General features: G+C 41.7%; 1 protein-coding gene across 1 annotated transcript in view; it reads right to left on the bottom strand.

Annotated features, from left to right (window-relative positions):
- Nucleotides 1–21,568, bottom strand: part of LOC149456162 (uncharacterized) — a 200,355-nt gene that overhangs the window by 91,628 nt on the left and 87,159 nt on the right. Inside the window, exon 3 of the mRNA XM_089685346.1 lies at nt 2,220–2,325. Within this exon, the coding sequence (XP_089541472.1) occupies nt 2,220–2,325 (106 nt within the window). The remainder of the gene's footprint in view (nt 1–2,219; nt 2,326–21,568) is intronic.

Below are 21,568 nucleotides of genomic sequence, written 5' to 3'. Positions count from 1 at the left end.
GTGGATTCTGAATTTAAAACTTTTTTGGGCCAAACCTTCAACAGGGGCATTACAAAAAAGAATGAATTGCGGTCATATTGGTCCTCAGACCCGATTCATCATATGCCCATGTTCTCTGCTGTTACATATATGCCCAACATGAACCAGCAATGTACTATATAAATAGCATAGTTTTTAATTGAGAAAGCATCTGATCACACTGATCTCGGTGTGATCAGATGCTTTAAGGGTAAAGGAGAGATAAAGCTTTTTTTATGTTTAAAAAAAAAAAAAAAAACCACAACAAAAGTGTCAGAAAAGGCTTGGCCTTCAAGGGATTAGAAGAGTGGGTGATGTGTGGTATAAGCTTCAAACGCTGGGCATAAAATTCCAGGATAGCAGAAGCACCCCCCCAATTGACCACTTTTTGGAAAGTAGACACTCCAAGGTATTTGCAATGGGGCATGGCGAGTATTTTGCAGATCTCATTTGTTGCCACAAGTTTTTAGAATATGAAGAAAGAAAACGAAAATGTATTTTTTATTTTATTTTTTGAAAACCCTGTGACATAAAACGATATCTGAAAAATACTCACCATGCCTCTTAATTCCTTGGGGTGTCTACTTTCCAAAAGGAGGTCATTTGTGGGGGTGTTTGTACTATCTTGGCATTTTAGGGCTTCTGAAACTGTGATAGGTAGTGAAGAAGTTATATGAAGAAAAATGCCCTTTGAAAGCCTGAAGGTGGTGATTGGATTTTGGGGGCCTGTATGTGGATAGGCTACCAAAAAGTCTTTCACATGTGGTATCCCCATATTTGGGAGAAGTAGCATAATGTGTTTTGGGGTGTTATTCCACATATAACCATGGCATGTGTGAGCAATATATTATTTAAGTGACAACTTTGTGTAAAAAAATAGTTTTGTAATTTTTCAAAAATGTTTGGCAAAAATTAAAATGTTCCACATACTCAATATGCCTCTCAGAAAATTCTTTGTGGTGTCTACTTTCCAAAAAAGGGGTCATTTGGGGGGGGGGGGTTTGTACTGCCCTGGCATTTTAGCACCTAATTAGGCAGTCAGAAAGCAAAAGCTTTCCAATTCCAAATTCCTACAGTACATACTGTATGCACCATAGTTTGTAGATGCTATAATTTTCACACAAACCAATAAATATACACATATTAGGATTTTGTTTTTACCAAAGACATGTAGCAGAATACATTTTTGTCTAAATTTATGAAGAAAGTTGAGTTTACTGGATTTTTTTTTATAACAGAAAGAATTTTTTTCTTTTTTAATATTGGTCTTTTTAATTTATATCACAAACAATAAAAATCCCAGTGGTGATCAAATACCACCAAAAGAAAGCTCTATTTGTGTGAAAAGGACAAATTTATAAATATTAATAACATAATAAATAATACATTTTGTTTGGGTACAGCATTGCATGACCACGCAATTACCAGTTGAAATAGCAAAAAATGGCCTAGTCAAGAAAGGGGGTAAATCTTCAGGAAGGCAGGTGGTTAAAAAGCAGACATTATCTTAAATATGTAAACTTTGGAAAATTAATTTTGGATACTTTTTACCAACCTCACATATAGTCTTGATAAGCACTTCAATTCATATAAACATACTTTGCTGCACATAGGTGCTACATGGACTTATTTTAACACCCTCAATATTAACTTTGACTATTCATATACCTGTAAGAAAACATGAATTCTTGGTAGGAAATGAAGAATCAAATTCTATTACTAATCAACTTCTATTACTACTACACAGTTTACATCAATCAATAACCATAGTAATAATATGAAACAAGAAATAAGCTGGAGAATTTCAGTCCAATGGTTTTACTTTTTGTTCCTGTGTACTGTACATTCCTCTTCTTTAACCCTTTGAGGACCGTAAGATTTTGGAACGCCAAAGAATCAATTGTTTTGTTTTTAAAGTTCGTACACTTCAGTTGTTGTAACTAAGCCATTTCATGAAATAAGAGTTTTAAGTTCTTAATCAGATGATACACGCAATTAAAAACATGGGACAAATACGTCTCTTGGTCCTCAAAGGGTTAACTGTTCCTGCTTAGCTCTTTAAGTGAAAGACGACCATGCACCAGCACAATTGGTCACTTTTATATTAAAATTTAAAACCTTACAAAAATGCAATTTGATTAACAAATTGATGTTTGGTAAAAGAAGTCAAACCAATTCGGTTGAATATTGTATAACCTCACCTTTCTGGTAAATCATGCGGGTTTGGGGGGATATATAATGCTGTTTGCAATGTTTTAAGGCTTGTGATTTTTGATAACCAGGAAATTCTTTTTGATGAAAGGGTTCCTACATATATCATGAGAAAGAAAACAATTATTAGTTGATTAAAAAAAAAAAAAAAAATGTAAAGACTGGTAACTCGTCAAATACCAAAACCAAAAGTAAACTTTGAATTGAATCATTATTAATGTCACAATGTGGTATATGAACTCCAGAAATTGTAATAGCATTGGAATTCTTGTACACTTTTAATGAGTTTGAATGCAGTTTTTGATTAAAAAACCAGAGCTTAGTGAAAACCTGCACTCAAAAAACCCACAGAAGATCCTGATAGATTGAAAAAGGTTGAGAACCTCTGTGAGGTTTTTATTTCCACTGGTTAAACATAACTTAATTTCCTGGTGCATTAGCAGAGCAGAATGTTCAAAGTTTTTTTTATGCTTATAACTGTATGTTGTTGGTTTATTAAGCAAAGTGTAAATGAAGAATTGCTTTGCTGAAATATTTTGTATGACAAGACTGGATTTACAGTTATTTTGCACATTAATGTACTGTGTATTAGGACAGGCTACCTAATGGACAGCCTACCTTTCAATGGGCTGCCTAATCCACAAAATGAACCATAAATATGCATACACTGCAAGTGTGTTGGGGTGCAATTCAGAATGTATGATGTGAATCCAGCCTAATAGTAATAAATGTGAATCTAGCCTAATAGTAATACAGTAAGGTGTTAGTATATTTCATAAGGTCCAGAAATACATGGAGGGTCATTTAACATTTAGGCAAGAGCCAGCATCCACTTTTAAAATATTGGTAAACCCCAACAGCTTATTCCCAAATATATGCATTATTTTAATTTTTCTTTAATATGAAAAACAGTATGTTGCAGCAGAAAAGCTATTTCCTTTATTTTCTCTTGTACTGAAACTTGGATGCAGTTCTTGATAGTTGTAAGATAGCAGCAATAATAGTGGAATGTTAGTTTATTAGCCTGAGAAAAAGAAAAGATCTAGCAACAATGTCACAATTTATAATATTTCCGAAAAAATACATTTTGATATTTGCAAAGGGTCATTACATTAACCCCTTGGTGCCAACGTCGCACAAATATGCGGCCTCAGAGAACTGGACTTTTTTCTGTGGGGCCGGATATTTGCGTATCTGTCCGGGGTGTCACTGACAGTCCTGGGTCCCATACTAATGATCAGGCCCCAGAACTCCCGATGCCAGGTCAGCCGATTGCTGTACTAGCCTCTGATTAGCCATCACAGTGATCAGTCACTGTGAAGCCCACCCTCATGTTTTATTTCTCTCTGAATGGAGGAGAGAGATACTTTGTATCTTCCTCTCTCCTTGCAGAGAGAAAAAAAAAAAAAACAATGTGTAAAAAAAAAAAAAAAAAGTAGTTATTAAAAAATAAAATTAAATACAAAGAAAAAATACTTGGATCAAGGTTTAAGGGTTAGTGTTTAAGTCAAAGTCAGGGTGAAAGGTCAGGATTTTTTTTTTTTTTAATTAGTGTCAGTATTAGTGTGTTTTAAGTTGGACAATAAAAAGCAAAATGCGCACTATTGTTTCTGGGCTGTACTATGGGTACCTACAACAACTAACAAACATGTATGGTATCTCTGTAATCATCAGAAGCTTGAAAATTTAGTTGGGGTTGTTCTTTGGTGGTACGTTATGGTAGTAACAAGAAATGCACAGCTAAATTTTTTACTATTTTGGGACAGTTTTTCTTTGATAAAAAAAAAGTCAAGGAGATGTCCATTACCATTTATCACTAAACGAAAGCCCAATTTGTCTTGAAAAAACATGGTATAACGCACCTGGATGTACAAAGTAGTTGCGATGAGATGTATGGTTTTACTAATACATGTCAAAGTTGCAAAATTTTAGGCATTCGGATTTGTTTTACCCTTAGGCGTGAAGGGGTTAAAACTACTCTCAAGCACTACTGTCTTTAGTGCTTCAACCTTTGTTATGTCTTAAGGAAGACTATATGATATCAATGTTGTCATTTTATATTTTACAAAAGCCTTGAAGTCAAGCTTTGGAGCAATAAATGGAACTTCCTAGGTAGCCAGTAAAAGTTAGCAGGAGTGAATGAGAAGCGCTCATTGTAGGGATAGAAGTTCTCTGCTGTCACTCAGCAGCAGCAGGACAGAGCACTGCAACAGCCTGGGGGGGGGGCATCAGGGTGAGACCACATTTTACTGCACCGTGTGACACTAACCCTAGCGACACCCATCGATTAGGGAAGAAGAAATAAGGCAGTAAAGGGTAAAACTGATTAAAGGACTGAAATTGGAATTAAAGCAAAGTAGAAACATTACAATGATAAAGAGAACAGAGTTTGTGGTAAAATAAAATAAGTAAAACAGAAACAATATACACAAAGAAATTGAGAAACAGAGAAATCATGCTGCAGAAAAAAAGGCACAACAGCTACAAATTGAGAGAATAGTTAAAATTGTTGGGATAGATTGTATTTTTTGTGTGTATGTAAATTGAATTTATCTTTTGGTCCAGAATCTTACTTTTTGGTGTAGAGCAGGGGTCTCCAAGCTATGGCCCTCCAGCTGTTGAAGTAGTACAAGTCCCATCATGCCTCTGCCTCTGGGAGTCTTTTCTGTGGCTGTCATATTCTTGCAAAGCCTTGTGGGACTTGCAGTTCCTCAACACCTGTAGGGCCGTAGCTTGGAGACCCCTGGTGTAGAGGATCCAAGTCAAAAACAAGGTATTTATGCAACCAAACAATAACTACTGTTTAAGGATAGGTTTACCTTTAGTAGCAGGGTACACCCATATTTAGGGTGCATCATGCAACATGTTACTATGCAGCACCTATCCACCCCCATCTCCCATGATAGCTGACAGGGGTTTCTCTAGCTGCACCCACTGTCACATTTTAAAAACAGTTCAGCTGTGTGGGCAGAACATCACAGGAATCTGCAAATAAGGAAACTATGAGTCCTGAATGCAACCGCAGTAGACTGCTTTTAGTTCTCAAACTGAGGTTGCTAATGAGCGTAGTTAATTCATGCATCTTCCAGCTAACAGAAAGCCCATACAGAGGTACAGGCAAGAAAACTGGAAGGAGAGTGTGCAGGAGCCTGATATTGAACATGCAACCCACTGATCCTGAGTGCAAGGCCCTGCAGGCTCATAGGAAAACCATAGAAAAAAATATGCCTATTTTTTCCTGCAGAAACTTTGGCATTTATTTATTTATTTTAAAAGGTGAACTTAGCCGATTAGATATCATTTTCTTTAGAGCCCTGTGCCAAAACTAAGCAGTACTGGGCTCCAAGTGGTGAAGCCCACAGTGCGAACATTTTGTTTGTGAATCAGAAGTGTTCCTAGTTTTGTCCTGTTAGGCTTGTAGGAGCCTTAAAGAGAATGCAATCATATTACTACTTGCTAAAAATATTTTCTTTTCAAAAGCATAATTATATTTGTTTTAAACAGCTAATGACAACACAATTAGTATTTTTATAGTTCTGCGTGAGCAAATTGTTTATGCCTTTCTAGTTTTTTTCCCAGGGTGTTACATTTATATGATGGCCATCTTTTCTTGCTGTATCTGTGTTTTGCCAATATTAATATTAGTAATTCCATCATTATCAGAGTATATAAAGAAGAATATCAGAACCTCATATACCAGTCCACTTAAAGTGATTGCAAATCCTCATCTTGTAAAAAAAAAAATATATATAAAAACGAAAGGCAAAACATTTGCATATAGATATAAAAAAAAATTATAAAAATATTTTTAATAAAATGTCACATTCCATCTGTTCAAAGCTGCATAAGAGCAGGGGAAGGTAAACAGCAGCACACTGAGCTTATCAGTGAAGGGAGAGTGTGTCAGGACAAGTCTGACCATTGGAGGAGCAAGCTGAGTTCACAGCATAGCTAGAGAATGGACCTCGGTGCGCTTCTGCTTAGGCTCCATGTACACTGCAGCTGATAAACTCACATTTAGGAGCTTTTCTGTGTTTTTTCAGCAGACCCTGAACTCTACCGAATGTATTCCTATGTGTCCAAGTACACTATGTCATTTACAGACAGTTGAGTTTACAGTCGTTTTTTGAATGCACCAAACTTGCATTCAGGAGTAGATTTTATCAACGTTTAAACGCCAAACTCTTGTAAACGCGGCTAACTGCGTTTATAAGCATTTGGAAATTTTTTTTTTACTCTTCCTTTTCCAGATGCTGTCCAGAGCCTTTTTTCATCATGAAAAATGCATGGAAAGCTTTTTCCTGGTACTCAAATGGACCTGGTATACCATACTTTGAGGTTTCACATGAAAGAAAATATGTTAGACACTGCTGCAATACTTTCTGCACAGAAATGAGCTGGAACACATCCAAACACCACAAAAAAAAAAAAAAGACAGCTAATCTCAACAAATACTGCTCTCTCTGCTTTTGCTCTCTTGATTTTTCTCAAAATGTCTGAAATAGTTAATTTTTTTACTGTTTTTCAGTTCATTCTGGGCATTTTGGAAGGTCTCCTGAGGTTATCTTTAAAAAACGCTTCTAAACGCAAACGCTCATAAACGTGGTATGCAAACGTGGCTAAACAGACGTCTTTTAACCTACGTTTTCCAGCAGTCAGTTTCCATCATTCAGAAGTGTCCCAAATACATGGAGCCCTAGTGTGGTCAGTTTTTAATATGACAGCAGAGGGACTGGCAGAAACACCAGAGATGTCACACGAAAGAAGCAATAAAAAGGGAACAGGATATTTTTTTTTATACAAGCACATGATACAGAACTTATATGAAATGTTGGGTTTACATATTCTTTAAATGTCTATGCAAATAGTTTTTCATTTGTCTAATACTTTCAAAGCACATCAATATACAGAGATTAGGTGTTATATCTTGAGAGAAAATACTGTGATGAAACATATATAGGGCACCATATAATATATATTGAGTTTTGAGATCCTATCAACAGAATTACAGAGTTCTTAAATCCTTCTCAAAAATAACATTGAAAGTGTTTGATAAAAATACATAAATATTACCTTCCAATGCACTCTGCCTGTGCTACACTGAAATCTCCTATCAGTGTGATCAGCCCTATCTAGTTCATGTCTGTGGACTATAGAACTTCTCCCCATATGTTAATTAGATGAGGAGAGAGGAGATGTTTAGTCATCAATATAAAGCAGCCTAGGATGACAACCTGTCACCCCTAAGAAAGGAAGTGCATTACTGGCAGGATTATCTAGTGGCAATAAAAGGTGAAAAAAAAAGAAATCTACAGCCTAGAGTTGCTACTTTTAGTAAAAGGCATAAGTAAAAATTAGGATGCGGTAAACATGACTAAGAACAACATGCAAAGTTTACTAGCCCACAGCATTCATCCAATGGTCTTTAAAGTGTTACTAAACCCACAACAGTAAAATATGAAGTAAAGCATGCTTGTTCTACTCACTGTGTAATCTAAGGGGTTAATCATCTGCAGTGTGTAAAAAGGATGGTTGATCCTGTCTTTTCTGATTCTCCCCTTCTTCTACAGTCCTCAGTCCATCTGCTGATAGAACAGTGCTAGAGAGTTTTTTTTTTTCTTGGGAGGGTGCATGTGATCAGTACAGGGCCAATTAGCGCTGTCCAGAAATAAGGTCAGAGGTCCTGCAGCCTCATAGGGCAATCAGGGGAGAATAAAAACTCCTCCTACAAGCTTTAACCAGTGCTCTGCTTGACACTGATAGAAGTCACAAAACAGCTTTAACTACTGATGACAAAAGGTATTTAGCAGTTTATATTTACTAAAATAATTGCATTTCCATGTTCTGTGTACTGTGGGAGACCAGATATAGTGAATGCAGGCTCATGGGTTTAGTAACACTTTAAGTGATCGGATTACAATAAAATGAAACCTTATTTGTTACTATGTGTTACTTCACTCCATTGCAGATTGTGCTTCCTTGCATTTTCATGTTAACCCTTTCCCGCCTGGCCTATAATAAAATGATGGCCAGGCGGGACTTTGATTGATCTGGGTAGAGGTCACATGATGTCCTCCCAGACTGCCGCCCCACTGGGCCGCACTGCGGCAAGATCTGTGTACCAGCCCATTGCCAGTACCATGTGACCGCTGTGACCAATCACAGCAAGTCACATGACAATTGTAAACTATGGATGACTTCCTCTCATGCCATATATTGTGTACAATTGTGTTGCTAGCTCACGTGGCACAGACTGGGCCAATCACAGACCATTTGTGTCATGTGATTATCTGTGGCCATTCACAGCTAATCACAACACAACAAACTGAATTAGTTGATTTCATTCAGTAAAATGCTTGTTTTGCATTCATAATGTGTAACAAAAAAATACTGATCACTTTCCCAGAGTAGCACAATGTAGCTATGGAAACATTATACAAAGTAAAACAATTCTATTCATTTTCCACAAAATTATGAGAAAAAAAGATGACAGCTTCAAAAACTCTCCAGAAAATGTATATCTTGTAAGTGCAATTTATCTATTGTTTACTAAATAAATTGGCAATACTGCACTTAGAGGCACCTTCCTCTCTTTTTCAAAAACTTTCCAAGCCTCTTACCAATTACCTCATGGTGTGGGTGGGTGGGTGTGTGTGTGTGTGTGTGTTTATTGAAATATATTGAATATGGCAGAAATTGTAGCATTTCAAGTATATCAACATATTTGCAAAGAATATTTTTAAAATACATTTCAAATTTATTTTTCTTCCATATGGGTTGTGGACTCTAACTTTCCTATAGACTAAATAATATACACGGATTTGGGTTATTTTCACCAAAGAAATGTAGCAAAATGTTTGCAAAATTGTATAACAGAAACAAAGAAAAATGTTTTCCCAAATTTTCAGCCTTTTTTTAATTTAGCAAAAAATAAATAACCTAGTGATTAAATTGCACCAAAAGAAATCTCTAGTTGTGTGAACAAAAACTTAGGTTTACAGTGTTGCATGACTGAACAATTGTCAAAGTGTGACAGTGCTGAAAGCTGAAAATTGGCCTAGCCAGGAAGGGGGTAAAAGTGCCTGGTATAGAAATGGGTAAATAACCCCAGAAATACTAAATAAATGTATTCTGTATACAGCCTTGTTTATTACATTCACTGTGTTTAAAATAAAATATGGTAAAAACCCATGTCCAAATTCATATCAATTTAGACTGAGTTTTAAACCCTACTAACGGTTTACAGACCAGATCATTTATCTTTTTAAATTATTGTAAAAGTTACCATTTTGTGATCATTTGCTGTGATGGCAAAGTGAGATGTAATAAGCTTTAGGAATTTAACAAAGATCTACAAACCATTTTCTGAGCATTCATGTTGATTTTAGTAAAATGAGGTGTCCTTACTACCGCTTTAGCAGTAGACATGTTAATAGATAGCTGACCTTTTCTTTAAGTGGAAGCAAGATGCTTTTTACACTGTACGTCCTTGAAAGACATCTGGTTTCCCATTGACATATTGATTCTAGGTCTCACATCTTGTTCTTGTTAGGAGTCATGGAGGTCTGGTCTATCCTATAGCTCTCTATATAATTAAATGTGATAATTAAAACTGAGAAGGTGAAGACACAACACTTGCTATTAAATTTATCACATGCTGATACACTGTTTGAGATTTGTTCTATATAAAACGATTGATCATTGTCAAGCACAGTATTCCATTTTTACCTTTTTAATGGCAATGAAGACATGTCATCGTCTAACAGTTTTTATGGTGTTGAAATACAGCATATCAATATATAGGAAGAGTTTTTGTAAATATACTGTAGAATAAAAATGCACAATGTAAATGTGTGTCCTAAATTTAGATGGGTCACTATGTGAGAGGCAACACTTATTATACCAAGAGAGCAATGTGAATATCTAAAATGTCACAATGTAACAAAATTTAAAATAAATTACAAAATTGTGGTGAAGTAAATTAAGTTTTGTAGAAAAACTCCTACAAGTGCGTACTGGGAAAAATATAAGGTGGAGATTGGACTAGCTGTGACCCTGTACTCTCTCTGCCTCAATACCCATTTTAATTTCTAAATTAAAATCTCAGCACACTCCAATCAATCACAATTAAAGCACTAAGTAAACCAAAATCCCTAAACCTCAACACTTTTTTTCCTGAATAAAATGTTTACAGTGAAAAACTGTCATACATTAATAAAGGAGTGCTTAAAACACATCTGATAACCATTACTTTAATAATTATTTTCACATAATAATCATGTTTGGTCAGGAATGGGTGATAAAAAAAAGATAGACAAGTATTTTCTGCAGTTGAAGGTAACGGCAACTTAAATAAGGTGGAGAAAATGAAATCTACTCTAACTTTAAGTGGATTATTTTGAGAGGTATATATAGGGTAATGGAGATTGTTAAGTTTAAAATTTTTTGTTGAAATGGGTTTTTGTGTGCCACTATTTAGAATTTGTATTTTACTTTTTCCAATCTCTGTGCTTGTTTGCCTTACCCATTGACTGAAATCATGATTTTTGCAAACATTAATGCTAATTGCTTTGCTTATTTTTTTTTCTTTTTTCTTTTATATTTCAATAATTTATTAGGTTTTAATCAAAGTACAAACATGTATACCAGTACATAAAAGCATAAATGCATCCAGTTGTTTTAAAAAAGCAAAAAGGCAACTTTGGTAACCGACAGCCAGGACCTAAGTAGTTCCACTAGTTTTGATCAATGAACAGGTAAAACTCATATACTAGGCTCAAAATGTGTAACCACTATCATGATTATATTGTAAACACCATAGTACAAGGTTGGTGGGTGGAGTGGGATACGGTCAAGGGGAATGAAAATTACGGGTAAAACAAGCATGAATGCAGGTAAGTGAATAAGTGCACAACTTGTGGGTTTACCATCCATGAAAAAGATTGGATGCCTTGTAAGACCACAGTGTACATGATAGATCCTTTTATATCCGAGAAACCAGAGGCTGCCCTAGGTAGTCATAACAACATAGAAGCTTGTGACCAACCAGTCCTGCACATAATATGGGAGAAAGTACAAGTGGAAAAGAAATATGAAGGAAAAAAGTGCAAAGTAAAGAAGAAAAATGCTCCTCTCAACCCACCCAACCTTCCCTCCGGGGCACCCACCTTGCCTCAGCTTAGATTGGTGACCGCAGGTATCTAATCTAGGAGTTTCAGCATAGTTTATCACTGGAATTTTCCATGCTCGGGATCTAAACATTTTAGCTGAAGGATGAAAAAAATAAATACGTAATGCTTGCAGATCTTGTCCGAGAGGTGACTGGAAAGTGTTGTCTTGGCAATTTTAGCTAAATTAACATCAGTCACTAAATACATAAGGAGGAATATTCTAATCCAAAAGCATTCAGCCCTTGGATTAGACCACCACACATGATACATGTTACCCTCCTAGGTATTTTTCCTTTTTTTACTGCTTATTAATACTCAGTTGTATGTTTACTGTTCTAGTAGGCCTTTATGTCCTCAAGGGTCCTTTAGCCATTGCTCTATGGTCTCGTCTCACACATTTATCCAACATTAGACTTAATTTCCAACACTACCTGACATGGTATTACAGCCTTCCTAATACAAGGAATGTGAAGCGAGTCACTACTGGCTTTCACAGGAGACAACACCTTCTCCTTGTTCGAAATGTTAGTGGATACACACAGGAGATTCATTTTTTTTTTAAATGGTCATCTTGGCAATACTCAATGCACACTTATCTCTATTTATAGCCCTAATAAATGCAAATCTACATTTTGCTCTAGCACTCTTACCAAGTTAGCCGATTTTGCCTCAGGTCTTATAATACTCGCAGGTGATCTAAATGTAGCTTTAGAACCTTCAGTTGCCACCTCCCATGTTCTACCTCTTTCTCTTATAAGCTACTTAGGTTTCTCAAGAAAATGTCTACATGCTGCCCAATTGATGTATACATGGGAGACTCCTCCACCTGAAAGAATGTGATTATTCATACTATTAAGAAACACATTACTCCTATTCCAGAATCAGCACAATTTGTATTAATCATCACTACTTACCTTTCCTACTCTTGGCTTCCACTGTGTTAGACCATGCTTCTGTCACCACCCAGCTTTATTTCTACCCTTCTGGCCTGCACTAGCAATCAGAAATGAAATAACTCCCTACTCTCTGACCCAATTGATCAGGCTCACCACACATTGTTTTAGTGCTTTACTGATAATGTGGCCTCTGACACCTCTGCATCTCATATTTACAAGTTATTATAAATCTACCAATCCCACATGTTCCTGGAGGCTTGTCAGTAGCGGGTGCTGTAGCAACTACCAGCTGGACACTGAACACTGGACTCATCACATATCAATGCATACATTCGCCAGCGCACCATGGATCATCAAATATCATCCAAAACCTATTATAGAAAGAGCACATCACAAAGGGCCAACTGCACAAACCAAGTGATCTACTTTTTCATATCAGTTAAATTCTCCACCAGGAATATGCTGCATACCACAGCTAACATGTCTCAGTCAAGGATTCTTTAATAGGCTGTACAATTTTCAAGGTGAACACAAAAGAGGAAAAACGTTAATGTATTTTAAATTATCAGGCTCAAGCTCATTTACCCACCTTACCTTACCCTCCTTACCCTTAAAAGGCCTTGAAATGGACATTACCAAAGAAGAACTTATACAGGCCTTACAGACTATGCCTTCTGACCATGGACTGGATGACTTAAGGGCCATGTATTACAGAGCATCCCTCAATGATTTTATTCCAAATCTTACCAAATGTCAATTCTATTGTGGGAGGTGAGAGATTCTGTCCTGAAAACCTAACCGTCCATATCATGGACCTACCTAAACCAATCAAGGATCCTTATAGCTGTGGTAGTTACCGACTGATCTCCTTACATAACCTGAAAATAAAACTGCATGCAAAAGGTCTTAGCATCAAGGTTTTGACCTTTTCTCCTGTGCTGGATCTCACCTGACCAAACAGGGTTTATCCCTGGCAGAGAGGACAGGAATAACTCTTTAAAATTACTATGCCTTATTGTTCATGACAGCAAACAATCCCAGTCTACCCATTTATTATCCACTGATGCGGAAAAGGCATTTGATAGGGTGGACTGGGAATAAGTTATGACTAGAGATGAGTGAATTATTCAAAAATTCGGTTCGGCTGATTCGCCGAATTCGCGGAATAAATTCGCTTCGAGCCGAATATATTCGCTGCGAATTTAACTTATAAAAAGGGTGTTTCTAGGCTTCAGAGAGCCTTTATATTAGTGCAGAACACTGTACCTTTAATTTAAATGCCCTTGGAGTCTGCTGGGGAAGAGAAATAATACTGTCAGTCAGTATGACATGCAGATGAGTGCCGTCGATCTTAGAATCACCGCACACTTCACTCATTTGGGCAGTCACGGGGCCAAAACCAGAGTGTGGAGCCACAGTGTGGCGGTGGAGGCAGCAGCAATGGGAGGCCATACAGCACCCTATGACAAAATGGAACCCACCAGCAGTGTGAAGAGACCTGAAAGTGGCACATGGCAGAGTGTGGCGATGGAGACAGCAGCAATGGGAGGCCGTACAGGGACCCATGACACACTCTGGACCTGGCAGCAGCATGAGGAGGCGGTACAGGGGCCCATGACAGATTACGGGCCTGGCAGCAGCATGAGGAGGCGGTACAGGGGCCCATGGCAGAGTGGCGGAGCGTAAGCAGCTAAAATTGAAGGCCATACAGAGGCCTATGTTAAAAAGTCCCCCCAGCAGCAGCGTGGGGAGACGACTATCAAGAGTCCAATGGCAGAGTGGCGGAGCAGAAGCAGCTTCAATTGAAGGCCATACACAGGCCTAGGTTTAAAAGTCCCTCACAGTTAATTCCAATAACGAACTCTACTCCTCCGTGCAATCTACTTACGAGACCCTGGGCAGGTCTGGGTCCAATTTGTGGTAGAGACTGGTTTTGTTCAGCCATGCTTGAGCGAGTAATAACAGGTCTGTGCTGCCCTTTGGTGTCTGGCTTAATGCGCACAACACTGAACGCCCCAGCGTTTGTCAACGATTTGCCGTTAAGTGATGCAAACCCGCTGAACCACGTTCATGAGGAGCCGGTACAGGGGGCCATGAATCAGTATGGACCTGGCAGCAGCGTGAGCAGACGACAGAGGCACATGGCGCAGGGTGGCGGTGTAGGCAGCATTATTCTGAAGCCATACACAGGCCTAGGTTAAAAAGCGGAAGCCATCAGCAGCGTGAGCAGACGACAGAGACACATGGCGCAGGGTGGCGGTGGATGCAGCAGTATTCGGAAGCCAAACACAGGCCTCGGTTAAAAAGCGGAAGCAGTCAGCAGCGTGAGCAGACGACAGAGGCACATGGCGCAGGGTGGCGGTGGAGGCAGCAGCAATGGAAGGCCATACAGCACCCTATCACAAAATGGAACCCACCAACAGTGTAAGGAGACCTGAAAGTGGCACATGGCAGAGTCTGGCGATGAAGTCAGCAGCAATGGGAGGCCGTACAGGGACCCATGACACACTCTGGACCTGGCAGCAGCAAGAGGAGGCGGTACAGGGGCCCATGGCAGAGTGGTGGAGCGTAAGCAGCTTCAATTAAAGGCCATACACAGGCTTAGGTTAAAAATTCCCCCCAGCAGCAGTGTGGGGAGACGACTATCAAGAGTCCAATGGCTGAGTGGCGATCCGGGAAGTCAGCGTTGTGATTGCAGATGCAATGCAGAAATTTTATGAGGTAATGCCGTGGGTGCGAAGAAGATCATATACCGTCGTACTTCCATCCATAAGACGGAACAACCTGCAAACCGGGAGCTTTATTGCCCTGACCCGCTGAGCAGGTTCTGGGATACCCAAGAGTTTGGCTTCTGTGGGGAATATGGTTGAAAACTGAAACTTAAAGGCATGTTGACGGAAGGGCACCAGTGTCAGTGCTCCGGAGGGAATATAACTTCAAAGCTGACACTTAAAGGTATATCGACGGTCAGAGACCACAGGAAGTGGAGCTTGCGTCTTAAATCGACTGAATGTGGCAGACGTGAAACGTCTACGGGCCGTATATGAAACGGGTTGTTCCTCTTTCTGGAATAAGTGTTAGAAATGGCCACTCTTTTTGGTGTGGCGTTTTGTCTATTTAATTCCGATAACGGACTCTACTCCTCCGTGCAATCTAGTTACGAGACCCTGGGCAGGTCTGGGTCCAATTTGTGGTAGAGACTGGTTTTGTTCAGTCATGCTTGAGCGAGTAATAACAGGTCTGTTCTGCCCTTTGGTGTCTGGCTTAATGCGCACAACACTGAACGTCCCAGCATTTGTCAACGATTTGCCGTTAAGTGATGCAAACCCGCTGAACCACGTTCATGAGGAGCCGGTACAGGGGGCCATGAATCAGTATGGACCTGGCAGCAGTGTGAGGAGACCCGAAAGTGGCACATGGCGCAGGGTGGCGGTGGAGGCAGCAGTATTCGGAAGACATACACAGGACTAGTTTAAAAAGCGTAAGCCGTCAGCAGCGTGAGCAGACGACAGAGGCACATGGCGCAGGGTGGCGGTGGAGGCAGCAGTATTCGGAAGCCATACACAGGCCTAGGTTAAAAAGCGGAAGCCTTCAGCAGCGTGAGCAGACGACAGAGGCACATGGCGCAGGGTGGCGGTGGAGGCAGCAGTATTCGGAAGCCATACACAGGCCTAGGTTTAAAACTGGAACCCAGCAGCGTGAGCAGACGACAAAGACGCACATGGCAGAGGATGGATCTGGCAGCAGTATGAGAAGGCGGTACAGGAACCCGTGGCACAGTGTGTTGATGGGGGCTACAGCAACTGGATGCCAGAAAGTGGCCGATAGGGCTATATACTGCATGGAATTATAAAGTTGTAAAGACAGCGGCCTATAAGGCTATACACACTATAACAATCATGACTTGATTGACCATTGGCCTATAAGGCTATACACAGCATGAATATCATGACTTATTCTGAGAGTGGTTTGGAAGGCTATATACAAAAAGTAATTCATGAGCTGTCCGGACAGCGGACAATAAGTACATATATACAAATCAATTCATCAGCTGTCCAGCCAGCGGCCTCAAAGGCGACACATATAGAAAGCAATTCATGAGCTGTTCAGACAGCGGCCTCTAAGGCGACAGATATACAAAGCAATTCCCGAGGTGTTCAGGGAGCGGCCTGAACGGCTAGGTTATTACTAAATATATTTTTGTGGCCAAACATCGGCCTATAAATAGATGTCTACACAGTGACAAAAAATTATGTCGCCAGACAGCGGCCCCTAAGGCGACAGATATACAAAGCAATTCCCGCGAGCGCAAAGGGCCCACAGTGTCTGAGGATGGACGTTGGCGCAGAAAGGCAGAGACCAACTGACTACATAGGTGGTTTTTATAGTACTTTATTTTGGCCTCCCTCTCAGCAGGTGTGAAAAAGGCCACCATTTTTGAACAGTAGCGAGGGTCCAACAAGGTGGACAGCCAAAAGTCATCCCTCTGTCTGATGGTTATTATTCGGCTGTCGCTACGCAAGCAACAGAGCATGCTATGTTCCATTTGTGCCAAGGAATGCGAGGGACTCCCTGCCTCCATCTCCACAGCATACTGCCACGGTGCGTCTGGGTCCTCTGTCTCCTCCTCCTCCTCTACCAGATGCTCCTGCTCCTCCATTCCTGTCCGCTGAGTGGAAAAACCACCCATTTCACTCAATAATTCCTGAGCACCAATGTCCTCCTCTACCTCCTCCTCTTCTTCCTGTCCTGCCCCCACAGGGGTCATGTGGCATTGAGATCTGTGCGCCACGTCTACCGCTCCCTGACCAGCCATTGTTAACAGCATTTGTTCCAGGACGTGCAACAGAGGAATGACGTCGTTCATCCCATAGTCCTGCCAACTCACGAATAGCGTGGCCTCCTCAAAGGGCCTGAGCAAGCGGCAGGTGTCACGCATGAGCTGCCAATGGCTGACATCTAAGTTACACAGGGGAGTACCTTTATCCGCTTGTAACATCAGGAAATCGGTGATGGCCTTTCGCTGTTCGTAAAGGCGGTCTAACATATGTAGGGTTGAATTCCACCTTGTTGCAACGTCGCAGATCAGGCGATGCTGTGGAATTCCGTTCTGCCACTGCAGCTCCAGGAGGGTGTGCTTTGCGGTGTAGGAATGGCTGAAATGCATGCAAAGTTTACGTGACATTTTAAGGATGTCTTGCAGTGGGATGGTGGATTTTAGGAACCGCTTGACAACCAGATTGAACACGTGAGCCATGCATGGCGCATGGCACAACCTTCCTTGACGCAGAGCAGACACCATGTTCTTTCCGTTGTCGGTCAACATGGTTCCGATTTTCAGTTTGCGCGGAGACAGCCATCTGTCGATTTCTCTGTTCATTACACTGAGAAGTTCCTCCCCTGTGTGACTACGTTCGCCAAGGCATACCAGGTGCAGCACAGCGTGACACCGTTGCGCCCTGCATATGTGATATGCCGGTCGGGTAATGGGACTTGGCACGGGGGTGGCGGCTGAGAACACGGCGGAAGAAGAGGTGGTAGAGGCGGACATCTTTGCTGGACCAAGGACGTGCAAATGTGGAGGCAAAAGCAGCGTGACCTGTCCAAGTTGCTGGTGCGGCTGTGCCGGCACCACGTTCACCCAGTGGGCCGTAAATGACATGTACTGTCCCTGACCGTAGTTACAGCTCCACACGTCGGCGCTGCCGTGCACTTTGGCAGAGACCGACATGCTCAAAGACTGGCCCACCATCTCTTCTACATGTGAATGCAGGGCTGGCACTGCCTTTTTGGAATGTGAATGCCGGCTTGGCACTCTCCACCGCGGCTCAGCACAAGCCATCATTTCTCGGAAAGGTGCTGAGTCCACCACTTGGAAAGGGAGGGACTGCAGCACCAGCAACTTGGACAGGAGGACATTCAGCTTCTGCACCGTCGGGTGCGTGCTCGCGAACTGTTGTCTCTTGGAAACGGATTCCAAGAAAGAGTGCTGACGGAATCCGTGAAGAGGAGTAGCAGGAGAAGGAGCATCTGAACGAGCGGAAGATGCCAACGAGCGACAACTCCCCTCAGCAGAGGTGTTGGAGCCTTGACTGGCTGATAGAGGGCGATTGACGTCGGGTGACGGAGCAAGTAACGGAGCGGGTGATGAAGCGGGGGCTGGGGCAGGCAGAACCGCCGTATCTTTATCACAGTTTTCCCAGGCCACCGAATGGCGACGCTGCATATGCTGACGCAACGCTGTAGTCCCAACATTGGCCCCCTGGCCAGGCTTGACTTTCTGGCCACATAGTCGACATACTGCTACGTTTACTTCCTCGGGCGGCTTGACGAAAAATTGCCACACCGCCGAGTAGGAAACTTTGCCCCCGCTACTCCTCACTGGCTGACTGCTACTTCCTCCGTGCACACCGGCACCACTACTGGCCGTGGTGGTAGGCTGCAGTGGAGCTGGTGCTCTACTCCATGGCCGTTTGGCTCCACTGACACTGCTGTGACCCTGCTGCCTCCTGGGCAACCCACCGACTGTTTTGCTCGCTGGCAAGCTGGCACCCTCTTCTCCTGATGATGCGGAAGCAATAGCCTGATGACGACGAGGCTGCCAAGTGCGATCAGCCTCATCATCATCAATTAGGGTCTCCGCGTCACTACTAGCCCCCTCGGCTGCGTGTGGGTCAGGAGACAGACCTGTCTCTAGACCGGCTACCGAGCCACTCTCCTCGCCAGTACTTCTTCGCCTGGCTGCTGAAGAGGCGGATGTCTCCCCCCGTTCCTGACCGCCCTCTGTTAGCTCTTCCTCACTGTACAGTGGGGCTGAGCCCACAGCATGCGATACTTCGCTTGGTGAGGGAACACCAAAGGACAGGGGCAGGTCGAGGACACGTGATTTCAGTGGGCTTGCTCCCGGGCCATGCCAACTAACGGTTGTGTCTGACGTACCCACCGACCGTTGGCTGTAGGTGTCAGAGGTGACCTGGGAAGAGGAAGACGACCGAGTCAACCAATCGATGACGGCAGGGTTGTCGGTGGAGACACGACCGCTGGATGACACCGAGAGCACTGGCCTCTGGCTGCGACTAGTGCTGCCTCGACCCCTTCCTCTGCTGCCACGTCTGCTCGCTCCTGAAACATTGCCTCCTCTGCCACTCCTCTGCGTGTTGTCTGACATACTCTTTAATTCAATAAGCACCCAAAAATAAAAACGGATTTAACTCTTTGAACGTACAATAGTGGTTGTGAAGCAGAAAGTCAGTTTATTTAGCACAATCGGTCAATTGCAGCTTGCCGTTGGCTGGAAACCGTACGTTTATGTCACTGGAATGCACTAATCACCCAAAAAATATTACCGCCACCCGGCGTGTAAATGGATCTAACTCTTTGAACGTACAATAGTGGTTGTGAAGCAGAAAGTCAGTTTACTTTGCACAATCGGCAAACTGCAGCACCAACTGTGCACGACAGCCACCAAAAAAAAAAAAAGGGTGTATGTCACTTTAAATTTTCGATTCTTTGATAGCTGTGGCCCTAAGTAACGATTCTGTGGCCCTGAGTAACGATTCTGTGGCCCTGAGTAACGATTCTGTGGCCCTAAAGTCTCTGTGGCCCTAACTCTGTCCCTTAATACAGACAGGTCTGTCTCTCTTGAATGACCGGAGGCTAATGGAGAATTCTAAGATGGCCGCGATTTATAGTGCTGGCTGGCTGCTGATTGGCTAATGCGATCACATGTCATGAATGCATTATGGGTCAGCGCGCCTTGTCTGCGCGCCTTCCCAGAGATCCCCGCCCCATCTTCTCTGTCCATTTTCTCCGTGGCCACACATGTCGCCGCCATTTTTGGGAAAATTTGATTCGTGCATCCGAAGTTTGCTAATCTTCGGATTCGTCGCGAATAGAATTTTTCCAAATCTTCGGAACGAATTCCACTTCGTCATGTTCGATTCGCTCATCTCTAGTTATGACCACCCTACTCTATTTCGGTCTTTATTACAAATTATTCCAACAGGCTTCTTTACGATTTGATAATCTGTAATATCTAAATATATCTGGAACAGGAGTCACCCAAGAATCTCCAGTGTCATCCTTTCTAAATGCTCTGGTGGGGTTGCACTTCTAAATTTCACAATTGATTATTAGGCAATTGCTTTATCCAAAATTGCCAATGAAAAATATGCATACCATTCCAGCTCTGGATCAAACTAGAATCTGAATTGTGTAAGGTCAATCTGTCTGTAGTTCCCAGGATCCCCAGATGACAACTGTCCAAGTCCACCTCACCCTTAACAATGGCATCACAATCTATCTGGGATACAATACACTGCCAAAATAGCAGCGTATAGCTCACACTTAATGCCTTTGCTTGATCATTAATACTTTCTACCAGGTTGCCTAGATAAAGGATTCTGCTCATGGTTACTGTTCTTTATCACGTCTTCCAGGACTCAAAACCTAAAGCCACCAACAGGCCTAGTAGGTTCTGTCTCTACATCATAAATGGACAGATGGTGCCACAACCAACTAATGCAATTTCTAAGATCTCTCCCCAAAACACTTAGAACCCTGAAAGACTTAACTGCACTTGAATCCACATTTCATTTTTCTTCACCATTACATTGCATATCCCTATTCAATCAGGCTCTGCTAAGACAACAAGGGTTAATTTTTGGGGATTATTTATCCTGCTGGGAATCTGATCTCATGAAAAACTACCACAGACTCTCAAAAAACTAAAGCTCTACAGTTGGCTCATATATATACATGTTATCCAAAATCCAAAAAGTCATAACTATCAAGCTCCTAACTTGATGGCATCACTCTCCAGCAAAGCTGCATTCATCACCCCTCTGTTGGAGGGAGTGTGGCAAGACAGATACCCATGCATATATCTGGCAGCAATGTCCATGCATTCAACTCTTCCAGGATGGGCACTTATGAACAGAATATGTATTCATGAACTTTGTGTGGACATAGGGATTCACAGGATGGAAAGTTTCCGATTACAGTTCACATGTGGACTTGACTCATTTCGGGAATCCTTCAGGAACAGAGGTGCACTAGAGCCCACTCCTATCAGAATCAGTACACTGGAACCCACTCCTAGTTTTTAATAGAGTGATAACAGCCAGTAGGGTAGATTGGAATTTATAGCATTGGCTTCCACTGCTGTCAATCACAGATGGTGAGCCAATCAGGAGAGGGAGGGGGTGGGAGCCGAACCACGGCTGTGTGTGTGAATGGCCACACATATCTGTGGCTTGGGAGTGTGCTTGTTCA

Source organism: Staurois parvus, unplaced genomic scaffold (genome assembly GCF_062004578.1).
Source record: "Staurois parvus isolate SC_StPar_1 unplaced genomic scaffold, SC_StPar_1.0 ptg000372l, whole genome shotgun sequence".
NCBI lineage: Eukaryota > Metazoa > Chordata > Amphibia > Anura > Ranidae > Staurois > Staurois parvus.
The sequence above is the reverse complement of the archived record's forward strand: the minus strand, read 5'-3'. Positions and strand labels throughout refer to the sequence as shown.